We start from the raw sequence: 26,297 nt of genomic DNA on the forward strand, positions 1-26,297 counted from the left end.
ATAATGTTTAATTGTGATAATTTTGATGTTTATAGTAAAATATAATCCAAATAAACATTTTTTTTATTTTTAATCAACCGCAGCACCCCCAGATATCTTATTCACGAGCCGCCACTGCATATATCGCTTTAATATTGTAATTTTAAAACAACTGAAAATAATATAGTATAGTGACATCTATCGTTGAGATTTAACAGCACACAGGTAGAGGCGAAGTCGGTAAGTGTGGAATCTGCAGCGACGGAGTATTTTGCCGCGGCTACAGGTGTCCGCGGGATGTGAAGTTGGGGGCGGCGCGCCTGCCGCTCTCGTCCTCCCCGACAACGACAGCCTCCCTTCAGCCTTCAGCCGTGTCGCTCTCATTCGCTGCCACGTCGACGACTGCTTCGGTCACCGATCGCCGATCGCCAATCGCCAATCGCCAATCGCCAATCGCCACTCTCCATCGTCTCACCTGAGCCTCGAAGCCCTTCACTCGGCCGTCTCCTTCGACAGAGAATCAGGTGAGGACGTACGATAACCGACATTCGCTGTGTGCCTTATCACTATCAGTGCCACGCCACATGTTGCTCGGCGCTCGTTCAAACGCTGACATTTGCCGCCCTAACCTCAACATTTGATAACAGCTGTCATTGCGTTCTCATTTGTTTTTATCTACGACCGAAAGCGCGCTCTTTACGACCATCGCCCTTTTCTCTTTCTACGATCCCCAGATACACTCCCCCCCCCCCTGCAATCTCAATTAGATATCGTTTTGCACAATTAATCTAACCCCCATGTACTTTTTTGATAATTTAAACTAATCTGGTTACCATGTATATGTACATACATTTATATAAACAAACAAATCACATCATTCAATGAGTATCATACAAATCATATTCATAACATTCAATGTTTGTCAACAATCAAAAACAACAATGATGAGGAGGGTGGGCTAATTTTAATAATCGATTAAAATTTTCTTCTATATTGCACAAAAAAAAAAAATACTCGTGAGGCAAAATAATATCTATGTAATCTGTGGTTCGGTGATAACTGGTCACAAATTACTCGTCACAAAGTCACTAAAATCTCTATAACAGAACATCTGGCAGCCGAAAAGTCCATCATACTAACGATAACTATCATAGTAACGAGAACTTGAGTGCCAAATATTGTGTATTCGCGATTTTCATGGCAAAAATTGTCTTTGTGACCACCCCAATGTGACGAATAGTCCAATTACCGTAATCTGCGTCGAAGCGAAAGTTGAAACATAAAATTAACTAACGGAGCCATTTTATTCATAATTATTTGTTAACTGTATTTATATTGGGAAATCAACGTATTCGTTGCTTTAATATTGGTCTTGCAATGGATTACATTAACGTCTACGAAATGATTTCTTTTCCACGGTTAATTGGACTGTTGGTGAAATAGCTTTATAAATCGAAGTAATGGAGAACGTATACTCTTATGTCTATACCCTTGGGTAGTAAATTTTATTTTATCAATAGACCAACCATTAAAAAAACGACGTAGAAGATATTAGGCGATGTTGTAGTCGTATTTTTTTTTAAATTTATCTATATTTTGATTTATCGGTTGCATATTTTCGTTCAAAGATAAATCGAATTGTTTTTGGGTATTTGCATAGAAGACTAATTGTTATATTTAGATATTCGTCGATGTGTCGACTGTAAATACATACATATGTATGTTGTAACTTTGTGCGTTATTTACGACTCGGTTTCTCGCTGAAATTGAACTTCTTTTTAGTGATTTTCCATGTCGCAGATAAAGCTACGTATCTACATACAACGCAAACAAACTGTTTGTTTTTGACGCGAGCTATTCTCATTCCGTTCTCGAAAGACATGTGATTTTATACTGTATGTTATGTAACAATTTGGAAAAAAATATTACAAAGAAATCGAAGCAACAGCTACAAATTTGTCATTATCGTTGGAAGTGGTAGAACTCGTGCCGTAATGAAGGCAATTTTTTTTCAATTTTGACGCTATTAAGCGGTCATCAAATGGTCAAAGATATGACCAATAATTGTTGTAAACAGAACGATTACGCAGAAGCAATTTTCGGTGTGATTATAATCCGTTTCGATATTAAAAGTGAATTAAAAAACGAAGTTCTTATTTTGTTGACTTCCAAAACCCTGTGCGAGGACGGAAAAATCTAATTTTCGTAAAAATGGTTTACTTTCAGAATTCCGAGGATTATTCCAATTCAATTGAAGCTGGATGTCACGACGAAATATCCTCGTTTACGTTGAATTTTTTAAATGGAAGAAGAGCCTGCGACTAAAAGACAAAAAATGTTCCATCTTGATGATAGAGAATCGCTAAGCAAATATGACGATATTTTGCACAAAATTCAAGTTTCGAATGAAAATCTGATGGCAGTTCTCAATGACGAGCTTATTTCAGAATGTCAAAAGGTTGACGTATATATTGGAAGGATCGTAAATAAAACAGACATCAGCTATATTGTTAAGAGCTTAAACGAGAAGTTTCCAGTTCCTGAATTGCGTCATATCAAAAGAGTAAAGGATTCTGAAATAGTTATTACTTCAATCGACGCCTGTCAAGATGTAAAAATGAAATTGGAAAAAGAAAAATTATTAAGCTATTTTGATCTTAATAAAGATTTCCAAATAATATCAGTCGTAGCTAAAGAACCAATAATGAGATGGCAATATGACATAGCCAAAAAAACGTGGCCGTGCAATTTTCATCCAAATAAAGACTTGGAAAAAATGTACAGGAAAGAGTACTTCAGTCTCGAAGAAGTCGTTCGACACAGAAAGTACATGGCTGTTGCTTATGACGTCGGAATTATTGTTGAAAATGTTTCGAAAGAAGGCAATATAACAGTGACTGACCAAATTGACGAAAAAACAAGACATACTGAGACGCTAAAAGGATTGGAAAAAGTCAGAGGGGTTGTTGTCGTAGATCCAAATACTGATTCGATAGTATCCGTAGGGTATGATTTTAGATCAGTCCATCCGTGCCAACATCCAGTTATGGTAGCAATTGATAACGTAGCCAAGACTCAAAACGGTGGCAGTTGGTGCACCCCAGAAGTCTTAACCCAAAACGAAACATTTGAAGACGATAGTTTGGACCATCGAGGGGTACCGCCGATTATACGCAAGCGAATACAAGAAAAGTACCCTGGGTTCAAATTCGGAGCAACACCTTTCAAGTCTAAGGACAGTGTGGACCTTAATATCGAAGGAGAAGTATCTGGTCCATATCTGTGTACCAATTACTACGTGTACGCAACGAACGAGCCTTGCGTGATGTGCTCCATGGCCTTGGTTCACGCCAGGGCCAAGAGGGTGTTCTTCGGATTGGTGAACTCCTCAAATGGAGGTCTCGTCTCGAAGTGCAAGTTGCACACGTTGCCTGGTTTGAATCATCGATATGAAGTCTACACCGGATTCTTTCAAACGGAGCATTTGTGTAATGCTCAATGTTGTATGTAGTACTGATGGTACTCGAGCTGGTTTTCTCAAGTTGGAGGAAACCAGCTAACCAGCTTTATGCAATGGAAGTATCAGAATTTTGTTTGATAAATTTAAGGTAATATTGCCAGTTACGTACATATTTCGTTTCCGTTATCGGTCGTTACGATGTGTTGCGTGTTAATTTTGTAACTCTGTATAGGTTTTCTCGATCATTTTCGTTTTAATGACACTATTTAAAACCAGATTGTGGCATTAGGCATAATTTAACACCGTGGGGCGACACACTAATGTATATTTTTGTTTACTGGAAATCGATTCTTTTGATACGATGTATTTTTCTTGCAATTTTGAAATTTGTTCTCGTGTCACAGTGTAATGACTCGAATTAGGGCGAAAACACACTGACTGGTACGTGGTACGTGTTTTTTTGTTTAGATACTTTTAAACATGCGAAAAAACGAATCACCCCTAGCATACATGGTACACAGTCCCAAAAATCACCCCCTGGAGTGTTTTCGATGATTTTTTTTCCTTGTTTGACAGTGATCGATAACGATGAATCCCATATTTGAAGAAATGTAGGAGAAACTTGTCGGTTGCATATGGATATGCATAAACGTGCGACCTCCCAAACATATGCATTATGCACGTGCAAATACACCCGTAATTGGTTTGGGGAACACCCACTGTTTATGGTCACAGCGGAAAGTCAAGGACACGTGACGTCTCATACCACTCAATGTGTTTTCGCCCTTACACGCCTATATTAAGTAAGCGAAATAACAATGTGAAATAAAATAAATAAAATATCAGCTTTACTAAGTCTTGTTTTCATTTTATACCATTTACTCTTTTGAACTTTTTGGTTTATTACCCAAATGAAGATATACATTACTAAATCTATTTTTTTGTACTGAATTGGACTCCTTATTTTGGGAATACTCGACGTATCCAAAATTAGCTCATCACTTTCTTATCCCTTTTCCGTTTGATGCAAATCAAAACATTACAGAAATTTAACATTATATTAACTTCTGGTATGGAGGAGAGATCAGGAACTTATCCATATTTTTTTCTCAAATGAGAGGACTCTTAATAATTGTAGTTAGGCCGACATTATTTAAATTCTGAAGCGATGTAATTTTTTTACGTGTATGTATTTCAAAAGAAATATAATATTACAATATATACATATATGTATACGCTATTTTTTGGTGAGTGCTAAAATTTCCTATACGTATTTCCCATGCTGTACAAGCTAGTAAACGGATTATTTCGCGCATTGTGACAGTCCACACGACAGTCGTTGCCACGAAAATCGCGAATACGGAAAATCTGGCACTCAATTTCTCGTTAGTATAATAATTCTAACCAGAATTATCGATGGATGGAATTTTCGGGCGCCAGATGTTCCGCGATTGAGATTTTAGTGACAAGTGCGGAATAATCACCGAAACGTACACACTACATATACATATATGTATTAAGGATTTAGTATTCAAACTCGGAAAAGTGCATGTGTAAATTATTAAGTTGGCATGATTGGGTCAAGTGCATGTTTAAGTTGGTATAACGACCGAACGATAGTTCGTTGCGGCGCATCGAGTAATAATAATCAATCATGCACACTCGTTTTACAGATCGCTCCAACGCGAAGATTGTACTATACAGGTCAAGAAATATCAATTAAAAATACATGATTACCATGATGATTTTTACATTAAACACGACATCCACAAAGCATTTATGGAGAAATTTGCGGCAGTTATACATACCAGCGAAAAATCGAGATGCTGAATAGCTCAAATTTTTGCGAGGGAGATGGACAGAGATGCCAATTTTGCAGGAATCGTTCAGTGAAAATCAGATAAATTGGCGAACTCTGATAGGAAACGATCGACCTGGAGTAATAAACCATAGTCTGGCCAGCAGCAACCAGTGGAATCGAACCCGTGACTACTTTTTCGAAAACATTATATGCTAATCTACATATGTTGCTGGTTTAAAGCGTTAAGCGAGTTTCATTCAGTCATTAGCCTGTATCACGTATCCCTTTCAAGAATTGAATCCTTAATGTATATTTTCGGTCGACACTGACCACGATGAATCTGACAGGTTCATAAAATTCATTTTATCAATGAACTTCCCGATTTTAGCTCTTCGATGTGGAATACTCATATACTGATACATACTTAAAGATTGAAATGTTTCAGATAGGCTTGAGCGTCTGCTTGCAATTTTCGCGATTTGATAACTGTTTACGTTGTTGTCAACTGGTCTACGCGTTAAACAGGTTTTTCTTGCGTCGGAGCGCATAATTAGTACATATCGAACATGCCTTAAATGTCGAAGGTATTCGAATATCGTTTTTCTGAATTTTTCATCATTGATTCCAGTTCACTAACGCAGTTAAGGCAGCTCTCCTCGGCAAAAATCTAGACGCGTCGAACAATAGTGAGTAGATAAGTGCGAATAATCTAGTAATAACTGATTATTAAAAATCTATAATTCCAGTTCTATTGAATTAAATTTGAACACATTATCTGAAAACGCTCGAAGGTTATCGTCATTAATTCGTTGATAGAGAACGGTTTTTGAAATTCTAGTTAATTAATACAGATCGTTCATCATGCTATTGTATTATTGTACCACCGAAATAAAAGCTTTTAAAAATGTATTGGATACTGCAAAATTAATAATGGTTTAAAAAAGCAAAATTTGCATCTACATATGTTCATGTTAACATAATTGCTTTTTTTACTTTATCTATATATGTATGTATGTATGTACGTAGTAACAATAGATGAAGCTTTGTGATCATGAAAAAATTCCAACTCGAGATGTTGATTGATTCGAACTATAATCGGTCATTGATCACGTTTTCATGTTCTATAAAAAATGTGTGTGGGTCTGTGTACATATTTTGGGGATTTCTGGAACACCGTTCGTCCTATCGAACTGAAATTTAGTATCGGTTACTTAAATTTTTATCGATACGACGTAAATTTTTGTCAAATTTTTAAATTGCTAAGACCGGAAGTGGTACCTCCCCTTATACATATGTAGGTGTCCTCTTTTTTTTCACAATTCACAATTTGAAATTTATTTATTTATTTATTTACTTATTAAAATATATGGGAAGGCGGCCCACAGCCGATAGGCCCATGGGGATCGGCTTAGTATGGATGATCGGCTTAGTATGGATGATCGGCTTAGTATGGATGATCGGCTTAGTATGGATGATCAGATAAAACAATAATACTCATAGCATTAATATGATAAAAGACAAAAAAAATCACTATATAAGATATGACATGAGAGAATACCAAAGTATGCAAAGAAAAAAAAAGATAAAAGATAAAAAAAAAATACCTTGAACAGTAACATATTAAATAGAAGAAATCAAAAATATATAAAAGATATTGGGAAAGAAGAATTACAAAAAATTTAAATAAAATCGCTTGAAAACAAATGAAATTTTTTTCATGTTATATTTTTTCACAAATACGTTTTTATGCGTTTTCATTTTTATTTTAGGCATATGCTATCTCTTTCTCACGTATTTTTGTCATTGTCTGTTTGAAATTTAATTGTGCGTGCTCTTTGTTTCTCATATCAAGTCAAGTAAAATTATTTTATCATAGTTTACCTTATAGAAGTCGAACCTTTCCAGAGAATATCCTATTATATGTTGAATAAAACGGCACCAAAACTAGTCTAACTGCTCTCAACTGTCAAAGGGATAGACAGAATCTTATATCTATCAATGTACATATATATAAAAATCAATGTTTGTCTGTGGCGTATGCGTTCCTATACCATTCAACCGATTGCGATGAAACTTACAGGAGTTATTGCGTGTATGTTCGCGATGGTTTTTGTAAAAAAATGGCCCAAAAACGGGAACGGAAAAGGGAAAAACGGCAATGCAACGCAATAATTTCAAATGTTTTCGCGTGTCCACCTACGTTGTTAGGGTAAAATAAACAAACAATTGAATAATTTCAAATGTGTTTTTCCGACAAATTATCATTACTTTAATTTAATTTGATTATTAAGTATTAATTTGAAACTGAAACATTCATTTATCGAAACACATCGATCAACGGGAACGGGAATTGCATGCGTTATTGTGGCATTGCAACGTATGAAGGGTTCAGCTTTAATGTATGTACATATATAACACCAAAACTACGTCCGTAATTCGTTCCAGATTTGTCGGTCTTTAAATAATATTAATCTTTTTCAATTCAAATAAATTTAATAAAAAAACAAATGAAGATTGTTTCATAATTTTCATTTCATTTCCATTTACCGAGCGGAGCCGGGTGGCACCACTAGTCTTTTATATCTTCTATCTAATCTATAATTTGGAAAGAGACTTTGTATGTAAATATCCTTGGTCGTCGTCCGTAGATCGGTGATCATCGAACACGTGATTCGTTTTTTTTTTTTTCGATCCATGGGCGCCGATTTGTTTTTTTCGATTCAATGGATTCACCCCCGCGGGGGCGCAAGGCGAGTAGCTTCATGGGGCCCCGCCAGGGGCGCCACAAGGGGCGCAGCCCCGTGGGGCCCCAGCCTCATGGGGCGCAGCCCCATGGGGCTCAAAAGGGGGCGCCACAAGGGGCGCAGCCCCGTGGGGCCCCGGGGGGGCCCAGCCTCATGGGGCGCAGCCCCATGGGGCTCAAAAGGGGGCGCCACATGGGGCGCAGCCCCGTGGGGCCCCGAAGGGGGCCCGGGGGGCCCAGCCTCATGGGGCGCAGCCCCATGGGGCTCAAAAGGGGGCGCCACAAGGGGCGCAGCCCCGTGGGGCCCCGAATGGGGGCCCGGGGGGCCCAGCCTCATGGGGCTCAAAAGGGGGCGCCACAAGGGGCGCAGCCCCGTGGGGCCCCGAAGGGGGCCCGGGGGGCCCAGCCTCATGGGGCGCAAGCCCTAATAGGCATTAACTAAGGGGGGCGAAGCCCTAGACGGCAATTAATCATGGGGGCGCGGAGGGGCGAAGCCCTAAAAGGCAACTGATCATGGGGGCGAAGCCTTAGACGGCAGTTAATCATGGGGGCGCGGAGGGGCGAAGCCCTAAAAGGCATTAGCTAAGGGGGGCGAAGCCCTAAACGGCAATTAATCTTGGGGGCGCGGGGGGCGAAGCCCTAAAAGGCATTAACTAAGGGGGGCGAAGCCCTAGACGGCTTTGAATCATGGGGGCGCGGAGGGGCGAAGCCCTAAAAGGCAACTGATCATGGGGGCGAAGCCCTAAACGGCAATTGCTCATGGGGCGTGGAGGGGCGAAGCCCTAGAAGGCAAAGGCTCAGGGGGGTGCCGAGGGCGAAGCCCTAGAAGGCAAAAAAAAAAAATGATTTTTTTTTTATTTTTTAAAAAATTTTTTTTGATTTTTTTTTTGATTTTTTTTTTGATTTTTTTTTAATTTTTTTTTTAATTTTTTTTTAAAATTTTTTTTTAAAATTTTAAAATTTTTTAATTTTTTTTAATTAATTTTTTTTCATGAGGGCGCAGCCTCATGGGGCGCAGCCCCATGGGGCTCAAAAGGGGGCGCAGCTTTATGGGGCACAGCCTTATCGGCCGCAGCCTTATGGGGCGCAGCCTTATGGGGCGCTGTCTTATGGGGCGCAGCCTTAGGGGCGCAGTCTTATGGGGCGCAGCCTTAGGGGCGCAGTCTTATGGGGCGCCGCCCTAGGGGCGGAGGGGCGAAGCCCTAAAAGGCATTAACTAAGGGGGGCGAAGCCCTAAACGGCAATTAATCTTGGGGGCGCGGGGGGCGAAGCCCTAAAAGGCATTAACTAAGGGGGGCGAAGCCCTAGACGGCATTTAATCATGGGGGTGCGGAGGGGCGAAGCCCTAAAAGGCATTAACTAAGGGGGGCGAAGCCCTAAACGGCAATTAATCTTGGGGGCGCGGGGGGCGAAGCCCTAAAAGGCATTAACTAAGGGGGGCGAAGCCCTAGACGGCTTTGAATCATGGGGGTGCGGAGGGGCGAAGCCCTAAAAGGCATTAACTAAGGGGGGCGAAGCCCTAAACGGCAATTAATCTTGGGGGCGCGGGGGGCGAAGCCCTAAAAGGCATTAACTAAGGGGGGCGAAGCCCTAGACGGCTTTGAATCATGGGGGCGCGGAGGGGCGAAGCCCTAAAAGGCAACTGATCATGGGGGCGAAGCCCTAAACGGCAATTGCTCATGGGGCGTGGAGGGGCGAAGCCCTAGAAGGCAAAGGCTCAGGGGGGTGCCGAGGGCGAAGCCCTAGAAGGCAAAAAAAAAATTTGATTTTTTTTTGATTTTTTTAAATTTTTTTTTTGATTTTTTTTTTGATTTTTTTTTTGATTTTTTTTTTATTTTTTTTTTATTTTTTTTTTTATTTTTTTTTTAAATTTTTAAATTTTTTTTTTTTTTAATTAAATTAGCTTAGTCATGTTTAAGCGGTTTATATTATAAACACTGAGCGAAGCCGGGTAATACAGCTAGTAATATATATATATACATACATTTATAGACGTTTCGTTTTACATGTGTATAATGACGCAAAGTACCTACAGAACTAAGCGAAAATACTTTCATTTATTTTCTCATATCTTTTTATATAATTAAGAAAATTTTGACGCAAAGATTAACCTAATTTCCAGAAGTTGATTATGTAGTTATTCGTTATATTCTTAAAACTAGCGTTCATTATATTATAACGAAAAACGAGAAATTTCTGATGCATGGCATTTAGTGGATTTTGTATTGATAAACGGCAGAAAGTGCAGAATAGAGCGATGCGTGCAACTTTGAATGTGAGGAAACGTAAGAATGTTAGATGAATTGAAATGGTAGGATTTTAGAAATAGTCTTAAATAAAGTTCTTTCTAAAATTTGTATATAAGCTAGATAAGAATCTATTACCCAAATATTTTAATAACCATATCATAGAACATAGTAAGGAATAGAGATATACATAATTATAAAACTAGAAATAGGAATAAATTAATTATAGGTAGAGTTAAGAAAGCAAAAACTAGAGGAGGTGTTTTCCACAGAGGTGTTCGAATATACATACAATGCCCTTCGTGAGATCATTAGAGGTGCTAGTAACATTGGTGCTTTCTTGAGGGGTGTCAATGGATACCTCTGTGGAAGATGACGTTATTATATCATCATCATCATCATCATCATTTACAGCCACTCGCCATCCACTGCTGGATAAAGGCCTCTCCAACACGCTTCCACCCGTCTCTGTTTTGCGCAACACTCATCCATCTCACCCCGCACATTTTCCTAATTTCGTTCACCCATCTTCCTTGCGGTCTTCCTTTTACCCTTTTGCATTCTCTCGGGTACCATTCAAGCACTTCTTTTGTCCACCTTTCGTCCATCCTCTAGCTACGTGACCCGCCCATTGCCATTTCAATCTCTTCACTCTATCCACTATGTCCACTACTCTTGTCATACTTCTCACCCACGTGTTCCGCTTTCTGTCTTTCCTCGTTATGCCAAGCATACAGCGCTCCATACTTCTTTGAGTGCATTGGATTTTATGTAGCATCTTGGTGTTCAGTGTCCAAGTTTCACATCCATACGTCATCACTGGCAAAACGCATTGATCAAAGATCTTTTTCTTCAGGCAGAGTGGCATTTCACGTTATTATATATGTATGTAGGTTTAATAAAATGCTATGTTTGGAATTATATTATATTATTTTAGGGTTACTAATTATAGTTTTGTTATATTATACTTGTTAGTTTTAGTTTAAAATTGTTAATTGTGAAATAATTCATAAGCAATTTGCTATTTAATAATAATAAATAAAATAAAAATAAAATGGCAGGTCTCAAATCTCAAATGTGTCTTCTAAAATTAAAACGTATCATTCTTTCCTTTGCGTCTCGGAGACTCATTATGGCTGGAGTGCGAATATAGTTTTTGAGTTTTAAAAAAATATGGAACGTCATCGTGTCACGGATACGACATCTAAACGAGGACGATACAGTGTATGTGTGTGTCTGTCATGGGGTCAATTGTCGCGCCAATCGTTGCCGGTGTTCAATCTATGGCGCGCGTCACTCGCAATTAGCGATAAATTGTCGCATCGTAAATCAATCACAAGCGCATTTAAAACGCATTGTGCGTCTCGGTCGTTTTGGCGCCAAAATTTGCAACAGTCGGTGCGTGCGCACCACACAACGATCCCAACGCGTCTGACATAATTAGAGATTCGACCGCGAGCGGCACTAGTGTCTGCCATCGGCCTATTCGTTGGTAGTTGATGTGGCGCGAAATTTTAAATTGCGTTTCTTACCTTCAAACTAAATATCAATGGCGTGTCGTGAAATTCAGTGAAATCAATGGTGTGTCGGAGCGGGATATTCTAAGCCCGCTTTAAAGGTCAAGGAATTTGACCCTTAAAGCCCTCAACATGAGGCCACCACCCCCCCAACGAATACAGTCTAAGAGACCCTTTCGTCGGAGAACGAGACGGTTGTTCATGAATATCGCACAAGAACAACCGCACATCACTGTTCTAATAAAAAAACCACACTGTACATAACCAAGTACAAAATAAACAACAACGCATGAACACATAAAGCGCGCATGCGTTAGGATATAAGGAGAACAGCCTGTTCCCCTTTTATCCTACTCGCACACACGTAAGTAAGGCTGTGTGACAAAAACAGAGAGAATTTCACCGCACGCCACTGCTAAATATATCTATAGTCGAATGATTGTATATCTATGTATATACATATAAATAAAAAAATTGAATGTCTGTTTGTCTCGTATAGGCTCCTAAAGCAGGGATCTGGAGCAACCACTTCTGGAGCGACACCTAAGTACTTGCTCCAACTCCGCTCGGTGCTCCGATTAATTTTATTAGGAATCATCTTTATTTATTTAATTTATTAATTTTATTCATATACATATGATAAAAAATGATAAAAGTTTATTTATAGACAATTTATTTATTATTAAAATATTTAATATTTATAATTAATATATTGTTGCGTAGGGGTGGGTGGAGGATCCAATTAAAAGCCCAAAGTCGCTTCACAGCATTTATTGGTGATTAAGGAGCTAGTGCTCCGTCCAGAATGTCTTGATATGGTCTAAGTACCTCTTTATAAAGGACAGGTCGCTCAGGGCATCTTCCTCGACACGTTTGTTTACCTATTCTTATAGTCTCGCGCAGTCAGTTCTGAGAGTTCTAGCGGGAAGTGGCTGAGTGCCGGTACCGACCGCTAAGTGCATTCGGGGGTCTCCATTGTTAGCCGACAGCACTTAAGCCTGGGGATAATCCTTGAAAACCAATTATAACGGCGGCTCCTTTTAGCATATGCTACAATATACATATATCATGAAAATACATACATATTAAATACAAATAATATAACCAAACTACATAAAGCGCTACATGTCAAATGATTCCATGATAATAAACCATCAAATATTGAATTTATCATAAATTGAAAAACAATTTTTTAAATTCTGAAAGAAATGCTAATATTATATATAAAAACAAAATATCGGAGCAGTGGAGCACTACAAAATTTCGTGCTCCGGCTCCGCACCTACTCCGTGCTAAAACTCGTTGCTCGTTGCAAAGCTTTTGATTAAAAATTAAAAAAAAATTGAAGCGAACGTAAAAACAATAAATTATACACAATAATATTAATTTACAACTTATATTTAAGATAATTAAAAATAATAATAGCTTAAGTCTATTTTTAAGTGTGTAATTATTTATTTTCGAAACGTGTTAACAGAGCGAAAACTGACCGTGAACTGATTATTTGTTTCTTTCATTCGCAGTTTCAAAAAATTCGGTTTTTTTCGGTTTCGGTCATTGATGTATAATACACATAGATGGGCCCTGACGTGTGATTTTGGTCGGAGATCTTGTCTTCACTATCTGAGGGTGCAGGGGGTTTAACTAGCGGGGAAGTTGGGAAAAAAATTCCAAGCAGGCGTGGAATTTATAAATTCCGAGTTGCGGGAGCACCAGTAAATATGTATGTATGTACCTATAAAATAAAGATTGGCTTATCTATTTACTTTTTAAGTTGGTTAAATGATGGAATAAAAGGATGATGTACAATTATGTATTTAGACGCTCAAAGTTCGCACGACCGAAATCTCGTGGAAAACTTGGAATTTTCCGTGAATCGTTTTGGAAAATTTTAGTTTTAATTTTGAATCTTCCGTTGTGCTTAAACATTGGACATTTTTTAAACCAATTAACTTTTTTAAACCAATTCAACTAATTAATAAACCAATTAATATAAAATTGTCTTTATATTAGAATTAAATAAAATTCCACTTAGAGAAATCATATTTCGACTATTCTTGTGGATCAATAACATAAATTCTATTGATAACTGGCTTACCTCGATAAAATAAACGAATTTTATTCACAAGAATAATTAATTATAATTAATCTACAAGAATAGTTGAAATATGATTTTTATAAGTGGAATTTTATTTAATTCTCATATAAAGACAATTTAATATATTATCCCTATTGATTCAATTCAGATTCGTGTAATTACAAGCAAATAATAATACGAGTTTTTACCGATTTAAAATTCAGCACACTTCCAATTAACCCTTTAAACGAAAACAAAAAATAGTGTGGCCAGAACGCTATCCCAATAAACATGTTTCAATAGAAAATACTCAATATAAAATAGTATTAACAGTGGGAAAAAATACGTACTTTTGACTTTTGATTTGAACTGGACGACTACTTAGAGAGCTAAAAAGTACTACAAATGAAATATAAAGTACCCGACTATAGATTCCAATATTCATTTTGAATAGGAAATTGAAAGATTTTGAGACATCGACCGAATAACACCAAGATATAGAAAAATCGCGCGATTTAAAAACACGTATGTATATCTCCGAATCTCGAGCCAATCAACATTTTTTATTATCAAATTCATGTTCACTGGACATAGATCTATAAGAAAAGTCATATCTCGTCTCTGAACCAAAAAAAGTCGTCATTTGTCGAACAGTGTAATTTAAAGTAAAAGGATGAAGTTAATTCACAAAATCACAATTTTTTTTTATTCAGAGTATAATAGTATTAAAATCGGCACTTTATATCGCGATGATTATATTCTGCATTCGTAAGATTGAATGTATGTACATATGTATGATAATGGCAGACGGTTTTCCACGAACTTTTCAAAGTCATCGGCACGTATCCTAGGAATATCCTGGTGTTGGGCACTGGATCAGTTAACCTTTCTATCGCTATCTACGGTCTTTTGATGATTGCTACTCATATCCTCAGAATCTATTATCTAAGTATGTATTTTCATGACCATCAATTATTACTTCACATGTCAAACTGACGAATTTTTTTATAGGTCTTTTCTATAGGTATATGTATGTACTATTTTTACTTATATTGAATTATGTTTTGTTACAGACAAACTACTGCCCAAAGTTCAAGAATTGTGCCGCCTGATTATAAGACAACATTTTATCGCATAAACATATGTACCTATACATATAAATTAAGAATATTTTTGATACAGTAAAATTATATTAGAACTACCTATACCAAAGACAATTGCTACCGTTATTGTTAACACAAACAAACGAATTAGTTGCTCAATATTGAATCATTCCAAGTGGCATATACACACATATATGTACATATGTACTTATAGTAAACACACATTTATCTAGTCTGATTTTTATGGACACGTGTAGAATGACGCTCATTGAGAAGAATCAGAAAATGGTGCAGCCTTTTATTCTTCTCTGTCGATTTTAACAATATCGTTGCGTCTTAAGGTGAGTAGTTTTTTTTTTTCTGTGTGTTTTTTTCCATATCGATTTTAGGCGCTAATCTGAGCTTAAACTAAAATGACTCGATCCTTGACTGCTTTCATTCCTTATTGCTTCGTACAAAGTCATCAAACATGGGACACATTTCAATGTCAATATAATTTATTTTATATACATATATATATACTTTGTGCAATAAAAAGATGTGCGATTTGATTGATTTCAAGACTTAACGACTCTCGATTGAATACCCAATTGAATCATAACTCCACGATTTTATAAGTAAGTCTCGTTAATAATATACATTGTACATATCAACGTGTGTAACTAATTCGATTTTCGAACGAGACCACATCGTCGCTCACTTGTGCTTGCATTGTGTCTAATTTAGATAAGATATCACTATCATTGCAGCATCCGTACTTATTTTTATTTATAAATAATTTATCTGCGGTCTTTGTTCAATCGACCTGATGAACTTGCGGAATTCTGAAACGCTTTATTTATCTGATCCTCAAGGACAAACTGATCTTGGGCACCGCTAATAAACGCACACGAGGCTAATTGTTTGATGGGATTTTAATTGTAATCTGTGTACATCTCGATGGTACTAGCATTTTTTTCCTTTTGTTTGTTCTGGGCATCTGTGGATAATTGCAAAGTTTATGATATATATTTTTTTATTAATGAGAATCTGTTTTTGAATTTTCATGGTTGTGAATTTAGCTGGTTATGTTTGTTTTTGTCACGTCGTTCATGAAGTATACATATCGCTATTTACCATATCTATTTTAGGTAGTTTGAACAGTAGTGGTGTGGCATGAGTACTAACGTCGTTGTTCCGTACTCTAATATCAGATAAATCTGCTCAGTTTCGTTTTGTCATCTGTGACCCACAGACACAAGTGTTCCAATTGCGAAATACATACATACATATATACCACCACATAGCATAATACATAGGAGTGCTCGTTTCTTCATTAGAAGGGACTCGTCCGCGAGGTCAAGGGCTCGGAACTGTCTTGTCCGTATTCCAAATTAAAATATGGCCGAAAATTTTGCGGAATTTCAGCCAATTAAAGACGTTGACCTTTTTTGGCACACTCCTCCTTCCTTCAATTGATTCGCCAAATGGCGGCTATAAAATAATTCTTTAGAATAATTAAACGACGCATTACTCACTATTCTAGCACAGAAATACTCTTATGCGGATCATTCTACTTGACCTGGTCATCCTCTTCCATGGCACCGAATACTGTATCATTGATACCGTACGTTGTAAATTCGCCTTAATTTTTTGCTTTTTACTACTCTTCCACATCCTTAAATCGTAGTATATATGTACATATGTATTGGGTAACTGATTAGTAAAAATAAAACGTAGCTTTTCAATTTAAATGATTGACTTGTTGATCTGATGTATTAATTGAGATCACTGCAAGCATATCTCACTCTTCTACGCATATGTAGCATTTTTATTTATAATTAAATACTTTGTTTAGTAATTTTTTTATTGTTTATATTAAAGTTCAGTCATTTGGGGGTTGAAGTCGTAAAAATTCTATAAAATTTGTACTAAAATTGTTTTCAATGAAATTACATCAATAAATGTGTATGTGTGTGAGTTTTTTTAGCGTATTGTCCTCGTATTAAAACATCGCGTCTTCCAGTTCAATTGATTCTTGACTTTAGAGACCCAACAATTAATCAAGAATCAGGGGTACATACAATTTTGCAATGTATCAAGATTTTTTTTTAAATATATTTAAGAATTCGTTTTTGAAATATATTAAGAAAAAATATGTCGTCGGTCATGTGTTCGATCCCCACGCGGTCGATTTTTTTCCAAATACCTTTTAAATATATTTAATTTAATATTTATATTTAATTGTTTAATATGAAAAAAAAATGATAAAAACCACCTACATATAAACAATATAAAACATCTACATATAAACAATATAAAACACCTATAGAAAAATTAATTTTTTAATTAAATAAATTTTCAATAGATGGCGGTAAATTCTCTGCCAAGCGGAAACATCAGTAGCGATCAGTATATATAGAAGTTTTTTTCTTTTGTTATTGTATTTGTATATACGTTTTGGCAGTAGTTTAGCTGTGACCTAAATATGTATGTCGAATCGAAACGACTATTATAGTAAGGTTAGCGTTGTCTCAGACAAACAGACAGATACGCAGACGCAATAGCGATATTATATAAATACATATGATGTCGCATCTCTTTCCTCGATTCTAAGGGGACAAAGAGAGACGGAGCATGGTGTTAACAGCACTACGTACACACAAACGCACGCATTAGACAATTATTATATACTATAATGCGGTGTTGTTTTGAATTGCTTATAATTTCGGTAATTATTTATAATATCGGTTTTAGAAGGATTTTTTTTATACAGGGGGGCATCTCAAGGGCTTGCACTTTTTTTTGCTATATTGTCGGTTCGTGGACCAATAGTTGTCCATAACCGTCGCCATATTTAATAAATGAGTGGTGCGTACTCGTCTCACGAAGTTTATTGTCGCGCAAAGCTCGGCCCCGTCTTCACGTTCGTCAGTTTTCCCGCGCGAATTCAAAAAGCCGTCGCCGGAAACGGATACTGCGCACAGCTTCGTACCGCGCGCTCCTTTTCAGCCAAGTCTCTTCGTTTCACATACTTTTCCGCGTTGATTTTGCAAGTATTCGCTCATTCGAAGAGGCTTATTTTTTATATTTCATCGATCGATTCAAGTAAAATATACAAATGATAGTTTGCAAAATTGGAAATGTGTTATAATTTTTTTTTGGATTTTTTTTAATGAGATTTGAGGCTTAAAATATGTGCTAAAAACCTGGCGCAATAATTTTTTGCCCGCTAAAAATAAAAGATTGAAGTGTTTGAACATTCTAATTGAATCAAATGCATGACTCAATTTGCAGAGCTTGTTTATTATATCAAGACAAAAATTGCAAACAAATTTTTGATCAAAAGTGCCGCAAAATACAGACGGTCATAGAAGTGACATTATAGTGCATCTTAGTATATATTTAATTACACATTAAATTCAAACTGACTGAAAAACAATTCGATATAATTGGGTAACTTCTTAAATTTTTTGAAAAAGTACCATGTAGACATATCGTCATAAAAAGCTTGCAACTTAAGTCATTTTAAATAAAATATTTGTCAAACTTCTACAGATAGTTCTTATACTTTTCTATTATAATGGGATAGTATCGCCATTGAACAATTCAATGAATTTGCATGAAATTGCTTTTTTTTTAATTTTTTTTAAAAATTTTAAAAGCCACTCACTTTTCTATATAGGAAAAGCCAATTCGGGACCTGTTCTTTACACATTGATTAATAGTTCTTTTTATAGCTTTAAATACTTCATTTAGCAGTGTTTTATAATGGAATTGACCTATATCTGTATTAGGATATGCTTATACATGTCTGGTATTTAAATTTATACAGTTTTTTTTTATATTAAAATAAATAAATTTTAAATTTTGAATACGTGTTTCGCCAAAAGTGTGCAATTTCGATACGCGGTATAAAGAGCAGAGTAGATAAAGTTTAACGAAGCAATTCTAGCGTTCGCGATAAATTGACGAGTCAATGTATCGCGAAGCGGACCAATCGTAGTGCTGCATATGCGACGCGGCAATTAAATCAACCAATCGCGAGCGGCCTGTTTTTCGCCAGTGTGCGGTTCGAATTAGTTGGGTCTAAGTGAGCGATCGGCACAATCATTGTTTGTTCAGTTCTTCGCTGAATCTCTTGCCCCAACGACATTCGCAACTCGTCATTTGCTCAATCTTTTATACGGTTATTAGTGTGACTGACGCACGCCCCAAGTAAGGATCCAATCGCAAATATATGTACTTATTATGTTGATATTTATCTATATATGTATGTATATGTATGTAGGCTCGTCGAATTTAAGATTTTGAACCAGAGAGACTTGTTTAATTTGATTATTTCTCCAAGTGTAATGTTCGACGTGAAATGTAATTGACTTTTGAGTGTACTATCGTCGAGATGAAACAGTAGGCTAATGAAGAAACGACCGAAGAAAAAAAAGGGAGATTTTTGTTTGTTTTCAAAAATGGCATTCATACAAGTTGCCGTTAGAGGTAATTAAGATGATAACAGTATATATTTAATTAAAATCAACATATACAAAAAATCAGGATTGTTTGGTAATGTATAGTAAAATAATCTGAAACATTGACTATGACTGATTTTATTTCCACAATAATCAACTTTTTTTTTAAACGATCAACCTTATTTTCAAATAAAATTTTTGATTTTAAACATTCTAACGCTAAATACTATTAGAAATTTTTTTCCACACTCAATATTTCCATTTTGGTTTGAAAGTTATTTCAGCTCGATTCAACAACTAATCTTTCACTAAAATCGTTAATATTTTTACCATATAAATATGTTGTATCATATTAGTAATATTATATTTTTTTAAATTTTAAAATTAATTAAAACCAAACAAATTATTATAATTTTACATCACTTTTAATGAATTGAAAGTAAACAAAATGCTTTATATTAGTAGCAAACATTCAATAGAAATTTGATAATTTTATCTCTGGGCGTTTTTCTGAAGAAATATTAAATATCGATTATGTGTTCTAATTGATAAGCTCATTTTATTTTATCAAGGTTGCATCCTATTCAATTTTTATTACATATAAATGTGTTTATCGTTTTGATTTCAGGTGAGGTTTTCGCGTTAGAGGCGTAACACGCAGACTTTTGGCCGACACACACAGAGCAAGAACTTTTTCATCAAGCAAAAGTGCCTTGTAGACTTCACCCAACGAAGTGTTTTGAACCAGATGGAGATTTTGTTTCGCCGGCAAACTTCTTTGATGAGTAAATTCGTCCAGAAGCATCCGTGCCAAGTGTTTACCGAACAATCTCAATCTAATATGCTCCTCTTAACGGAGAACTCACTGCTGCACAGTCACAGGCAGAGAGAAACCACAGGAATCAAAAAATTGTACAATTCCTTCTTTGTCCTCTTTTAATTCTGCCAACGTCTATGGTGGTGTGTTACTGAGGAATCCCAAAGAATTCGATAAACCAGTGCCATAAGTGATATTGAAACCCACCGCTATATAAGGAAATTAAAAACTATTTAATTATATAAAGACTAAAGCTTATATTTTTTGATAAAAACTTTTAATTAACTTTAATATTGCATACCTCAATAGTGCCTGAAATATTTTGTAAGTGCTTGAATGCTGAAAAGACATCATTGACGTGGTTACCTATTTGCTAAATACATTCAACTGTATCGCAGATGTATAAATACGGCAAGTAAACGTGAATACTTTCAAATTGTAAAACAAACATTGGACAAATTATCCAAACTGAACATTGCCGGATTTTCAACGTCCGGATTATGGAATACCCTATTTATCAAAACTATCTTCCAATAGGAACGTTCAACAGCCCTTACTATAATTATCAAGACTTGAATAGTCCACCGCCTGGACACGGGTCCAGCGATAGCAGTATGGATACTAGCATTCGAGAGCCTTTAAAGTTGAAAGAAGTGCAAGATGAATTGTTCTCTTGGGCGGGTGACATGAGATCCTCACTAGACGAGGATAGGAGTCCTTACTCCGTTACCCAAGATCAGATGTGCTCCAATGAAAGGAACAATTCTAGGCCGGTTAAACAGGAACCATGCAAAAGTTTGACTCGCATTGAAAATTATCAAAGTCAGACGGAATTAAGCAAAAGTGATCGTGGCAAGGAAAAAGAGCAATTTGTTAGTAAAGAAACGAAGACTGGAGAGGCCGCTGTCAGAGTCGAGATGGATATGTATCTCGAGAAGCCGCAAATGGCTATCGTTGGCAACCAAATGAGTTGTGAAATAGGACCCCATGATGTTGGAACAGTTTTACCCAGAAAGAGGAAGATGGAAGGAGTTTGGCAGAGTGGCAAAGCACGCCAGATCGTCCAGCAACGTGAGTATATATCAAATTACCATTTTTTTTTTCAGATAAAATTGTATTTTAGTTCAAACACAAAATATTCGGCATATTCAACGTCAATATCTTTTTTCTCTTTTGAAATGAATTATGAATACAAAGATAATACCAGAGACATCTTTGCATATAGAGCGATACTAACATTGCTATTTGTGCGAAACTATTTAACGATCAATAGTGCTAAAGTGTTCATACAACATAAATGTCACTGACATTTATCATTAAAAATCAGGTCAATAATTGTTTATAAGAGTATGTGTATCTGTATAGTATTTATTCAGTTGGAATATCGTACTGAAGGAAAATTCGTTCACTGTCTTTCAAACGAATGTGCTAATTTTTTTTATGATTATTTAACATTGAAAATTTAGATTTGATTTAAATTATAGTCGTCACAGTAATTAAACCACGTGATTGAAGTAACTATTAAAAACATATTAAAAATTGCAAAATATTTATAATCAAAAGTTTCAAGCGCTTGTTTATAAAGATTAAATGAACTCATTAACAAAATTTATATACGGAGAAATAAAGACCGTGGTCGAAGTAAACATGATTTCATATATTAAAAATGATCTACATATATTCATATACTCAAGTTTATTTATCAAGTACACGCGCATGGCTCGTGACATTACTTTCATTTCGGAAATCGACGAAAGCGTATTGTTTGACGTCACTCGTGACGTTATCCTTGTTATTTATCTAAAAGCAGAGAATTTATAGAAACCCTTCATAGTATTTTTAATACCTATACTTTCATGGACATTTGTAGCCTAGAGATTTTCGAAAAATACGCGAAAACATTGTTGTTTTTTTTTCTTTGTTTGTTGTTTTGACGACATAATATTGGCACGATTTTGTTTTTTTAACTCATGTGTGTAGAGCGTGACGGACATCTTTATCTGCCACATTCAATATTGACCTTTTTAGGTCGAAACTTTTAAAAATACAACCGCTCTAAACTTTCTTCTCAATAGTGCCGGAATCAAAATAAAGTTACTTTGGTTCTTATTATGTTTGATCCAACTATCCATTAAGCATATTAATTTTCTTACAAAGTACACGAGTGTATATAATAAAAGTGTTTCATATGACAAGTCAAACAGCGTTATATATGTACATTGGTATGTAAGTGTATTATGTACTTAAATTTATTGTTTTGCTTCAAACCTGAAACAATACTATTTTTAAATAAAAGAATATTAATTTAAATATGTAACTATGTAAGGTCAGTGTGACCTGTAATTAAAAATGTATAATTTATGTCAAAAATATGTTCTCTTAAGCCTTTGCCCTCTTATCTAGATGATTAAAAAAAATGTCGCAGCATCAGCATGAGTCCATAAGTCGATGTGACGAGTTTTGCTCATGTGAACTTATGCTAATGTCCATTATGCGAGTGTCAATTTGCGTTACAAATTTCCAACTCGTTTTAACGCATATTTACCTGGACAACTGTTTGTTTATATTATTCCTATGCTAGGAATATTTTGTCTTAAGAATGCACTCGCAACCGTCAGGCGTTATTTAATTCTAGCAATTTTTTAAAAATTGATTTATAAATCGAAAAAAAATGAATATTCATTTTTTTTTTTAGAATAATGCAAATTTTTATACTGCACGCTATTTTAAAGCCCGCTTTAAAGGTCAAGGAATTGACCCTTAAAGCCCCCAACATGAGGCCACCACCCCCCAACGAATACAGTCTAACTATGTTCTTACATATAGCAGGTGCACGCTATATGTAAGAACATACTATGGGGGTGAAAGGAATGCAATTACGGCGTGGTTTGATGCACGACTATTTAATGTGACGCCCGGGAAGGAAGTAAAGTAGCAGCCACCAACATGGTCGAATCGGTCCCAACTCACAGAACCCAAACCTGTCCATGTCGTATGGTCCCCACAATACTTTTTTTGAATAAGCATTCAAATTCAATTATTACAAGATTTTTTTTGAATATGATATATTCAATTTAATTTTAGTCATGTATGTATGTATTTATTTAATTTTAAACGATTAATAGTGAGTTTTCTTTTTGTCTGTTATTTGATACTATTTGATACTATTGCGCCCGTGTTGATTTCGGAATGGAATTGATACACAAATTAAAATAAAGTTATGTATTATATATATAAATATAGTGTAAGGTAATCTATAGGCGCGCGTGCGTATTAATGCGCCGTTCACCTGTTCGAAAGGATGAATTAATGTGTGTATGTGTGTGTGTGTGTCACCTGTCGCTTGGCCTGACGTCGCACATGCCTGTCGTTGCTTGGTCTGACGTCACATGACGCTCCCCCCCCCCTTACTTCCCCACTACCACGCTTCCCCGTGTCTCCTTGACCACTTCACTCTGATTGGATGTGTGTTGATGGTCTGGCACAAACACACATACCCACACACATCGCGTCCGTTTTGCATATGTATATTTGCATATGTAAATTAACGAATAATTTTCACGAAATATGTATGCCAGTTATTATTTTGAAATACAATTTTCTAATGATAAACCTCCTTACGCTTAACAATAACATTCATCTGAGAGGTCATAATCTCAGACTCCAAAAAGAAATTTACTTCAAAATAATTAGAGAATCCTTTTTTTTTTAAATGGAGTGGTTAAAATTTGAAATAGTCTATCCAATGAATTAGTAACTTTTATTAAATTTAACCTTTTTAAAAATAAACGGGTTTTTGTAGATATTTTTTTTTCATTTTATCTTTTGTATTTTCTCTTCTTTTTTTTAACTGTTTATTTTATTTTCCTCTATTTTGAATTATTTATATTTCTTTTCGTTTTCGGTTTTTTTAATGTTTTTATCTTATTTGATAATTGTATAACTTGATGTATTAACCCTTTAAATGCTGACCGACGCCGATCGGCGTTTTGCCAACAAGTGCATAAGCCCGAAATACGCCGATAGGCGTTGTTTTTTGAGTATGTAACAAAATAAACAAGAATAATACCCGCTAAGCCTTTCCAGGTAGCATTGAAAAAAATGCTGTCGTGTAATTGATGAATTTGAAAACAGTCTAAGTTGGAAAAGACGGACTATAACATGGGAAATCCGTAAAGAAGCCGTACGTTTGGGACCCCTGAAATAGAATATTGATCAAATTCACGAATTGAATTTACATATTTATTCAACATTTTCACAACGATATCAAAGCATTACAATTAATAATTGTGTCAAATGTAAAAAAATACAATTTTTCGTTTTAACATACAAATGTAGGGTACACATCATATTTAAATGTCTATAAAAAATATTTTTTATAAATGGCAACATACATGCATGAGATGATAATTTTCGACTAAAATTTTCCCCTTAGTTATTTATATCACTTAAATTCGCTTCAGTAGACTCAAAAATATATTACATCTTAAATTCAAATAGTAGCGTGACGCAACACAATAAGACTATATTTTATCGAGTTCGACGATGTAAAGTCGCGTCAGGTTGCGTCGATTTTTACATACATACTGACATACATATTCGTTTATAACGCTGTATTACTTTTTTTCTGATTTACATTATCGCGTCACGCCATTACCTACACTACCTACAATCCTCGGCGGTAGTTATCTAGGGTTTGCTTGGACTAGCTACAATTTTTATACTTTTTTTTCTTTTTTCGCTGCGTTGGAGGTGGGGAATCTTCGGAAGACAGCCTACAGTCCGAACTGCAGGGTAGTGCCGGATTTTTACCGGCTAAACCCCACCCCCCGACCTCTGTGTATTACTTCAAAGAGTGGGGGCCCATTCATTCATCGTCGTTCTTTCTTTCTTTCTTCCATTCATCTCACATGCATTCTTCTCTCTCGTTCGTGCGCCTCCTTCTTGCGCATCACCGTTGACGCGAACGTGTCGATGATTACCCAAGCTTCCATCTTCTCTATTAGCTTCTAGCCCAGGTTTTCGGGTGAGGTCACTCCGATTTACTCCATTCTTTCTCTTTCTTCCGCCCAAACTGGGCACACGAAAAGGATATGCTCTGCGTCGTCCACTTCGGCTTCGCAGTAGTAGCATTTTGTTTCGGCCTCCTTTTTGATCCTGTGGAGATACTTGCCAAAGTTGCCGTGGTCCGTCAGCAGCTGTGTCAAGTGGAAACTGGTATCCCCGTGTTTCCTCTCAACCCAGTTGCCCACGGATGGGATAATTCTGTAGGTCCAGTGTCCCTTACATTCTTTGTCCCACCGCCTCTGCTAGCACCTCATCAGTTCTTGCCGTATCTCCTTCCGCCTGCGTGTCGCTGCTTCTCGGGATTCTTATGCATTGCCTCTCGAGCCGTCGAAGAGTTGCTTCCTCTCCTTCGCGAGCAGATCGATCGGGATGATTCCTGCAACCACCAGAACAGCATTCTCGGAGACAGGAAACAGAGGAGTGCACTCCTCCACAATTTTTATACCTGCTTTCTATTGGATTTCTAAATAATTTTGTTCTAATTAAGTGGACAGAAAAGACGTCAGCACTCAAAGAGCTAACAAACCCATTGAGTCCATATTAAATAAATATTATTAAAATTTTCAACAAAATACTAAATTATGATACATAGATACAAAATTGGGGCTAACTCACGGCACCGAAAGTGAAAAGGTCGAAAAAGCAAATATCGGAAGGCAAACATCGAAAATCGAAAGATCTTATGTCGAAAGATAAAAAAAAGGGTGCATGGTAAACGGTACTATGTATATATAATATATATCAGTGGCATGCGGTGAAATTATCTCTCTTTTTGTCATACAGCCTTGTTTAATGTGCGCGCGCAGGATACGGGAGGAAAAGCCTGTTCCTCTTGTTCCTGTTGTATCCTGCTCGCGCAAATTAAGTGAGGATGTACGACGGGGGGAGAGACAGTTTCACCGCACGCCACTGATATATGTATATACTGACCGTTTTTCATATGTATGCATGACAAACGAATATTTTCGACTTTTTCACTGTCGACATTTTCACGGTCACCCACAAAATTAGCGGGTCTACGTGACGAGACAGAATGTTA

The 26,297-nt window shown here is 36.3% G+C and overlaps 3 protein-coding genes across 5 annotated transcripts in view; all 3 read left to right on the forward strand.

The window, feature by feature from the left end:
- The first annotated feature begins 236 nt into the window (after positions 1 to 236).
- gem (transcription factor CP2 like gemini) overlaps positions 237 to 26,297 on the forward strand; it is a 48,007-nt gene continuing 21,946 nt past the window's right edge. For 2 of the 3 annotated variants that reach the window (XM_077429057.1, XM_077429058.1), the window contains exon 1: positions 20,692 to 21,262. In XM_077429057.1, coding sequence (XP_077285183.1) covers positions 20,692 to 21,262 — 571 coding nt within the window. Of the gene's footprint in view, positions 504 to 14,896; positions 15,268 to 20,002; positions 21,263 to 26,297 lie in introns of those variants that run through there. The other variant, XM_077429056.1, reaches the window with a different exon arrangement.
- On the forward strand, positions 2,282 to 3,490 carry LOC143910739 (putative inactive tRNA-specific adenosine deaminase-like protein 3). The gene has a single exon (XM_077429336.1). It carries the CDS (start codon positions 2,282 to 2,284, stop codon positions 3,488 to 3,490), a length of 1,209 nt encoding a protein of 402 aa, XP_077285462.1.
- Positions 20,058 to 20,314, forward strand: LOC143910547 (uncharacterized). The gene has a single exon (XM_077429060.1). It carries the CDS (start codon positions 20,123 to 20,125, stop codon positions 20,312 to 20,314), a length of 192 nt encoding a protein of 63 aa, XP_077285186.1. The 5' UTR covers positions 20,058 to 20,122.

This window comes from Arctopsyche grandis, chromosome 4, assembly GCF_051622035.1.
Source record: "Arctopsyche grandis isolate Sample6627 chromosome 4, ASM5162203v2, whole genome shotgun sequence".
Lineage (NCBI taxonomy): Eukaryota > Metazoa > Arthropoda > Insecta > Trichoptera > Hydropsychidae > Arctopsyche > Arctopsyche grandis.

Bases quoted from the DNA above. Each gene is read 5' to 3' on its own strand.
- LOC143910739 (XM_077429336.1), top strand. From the start codon at position 2,282: ATGGAAGAAGAGCCTGCGACTAAAAGACAAAAAATGTTCCATCTTGAT.
- LOC143910547 (XM_077429060.1), top strand. From the start codon at position 20,123: ATGGAGATTTTGTTTCGCCGGCAAACTTCTTTGATGAGTAAATTCGTC.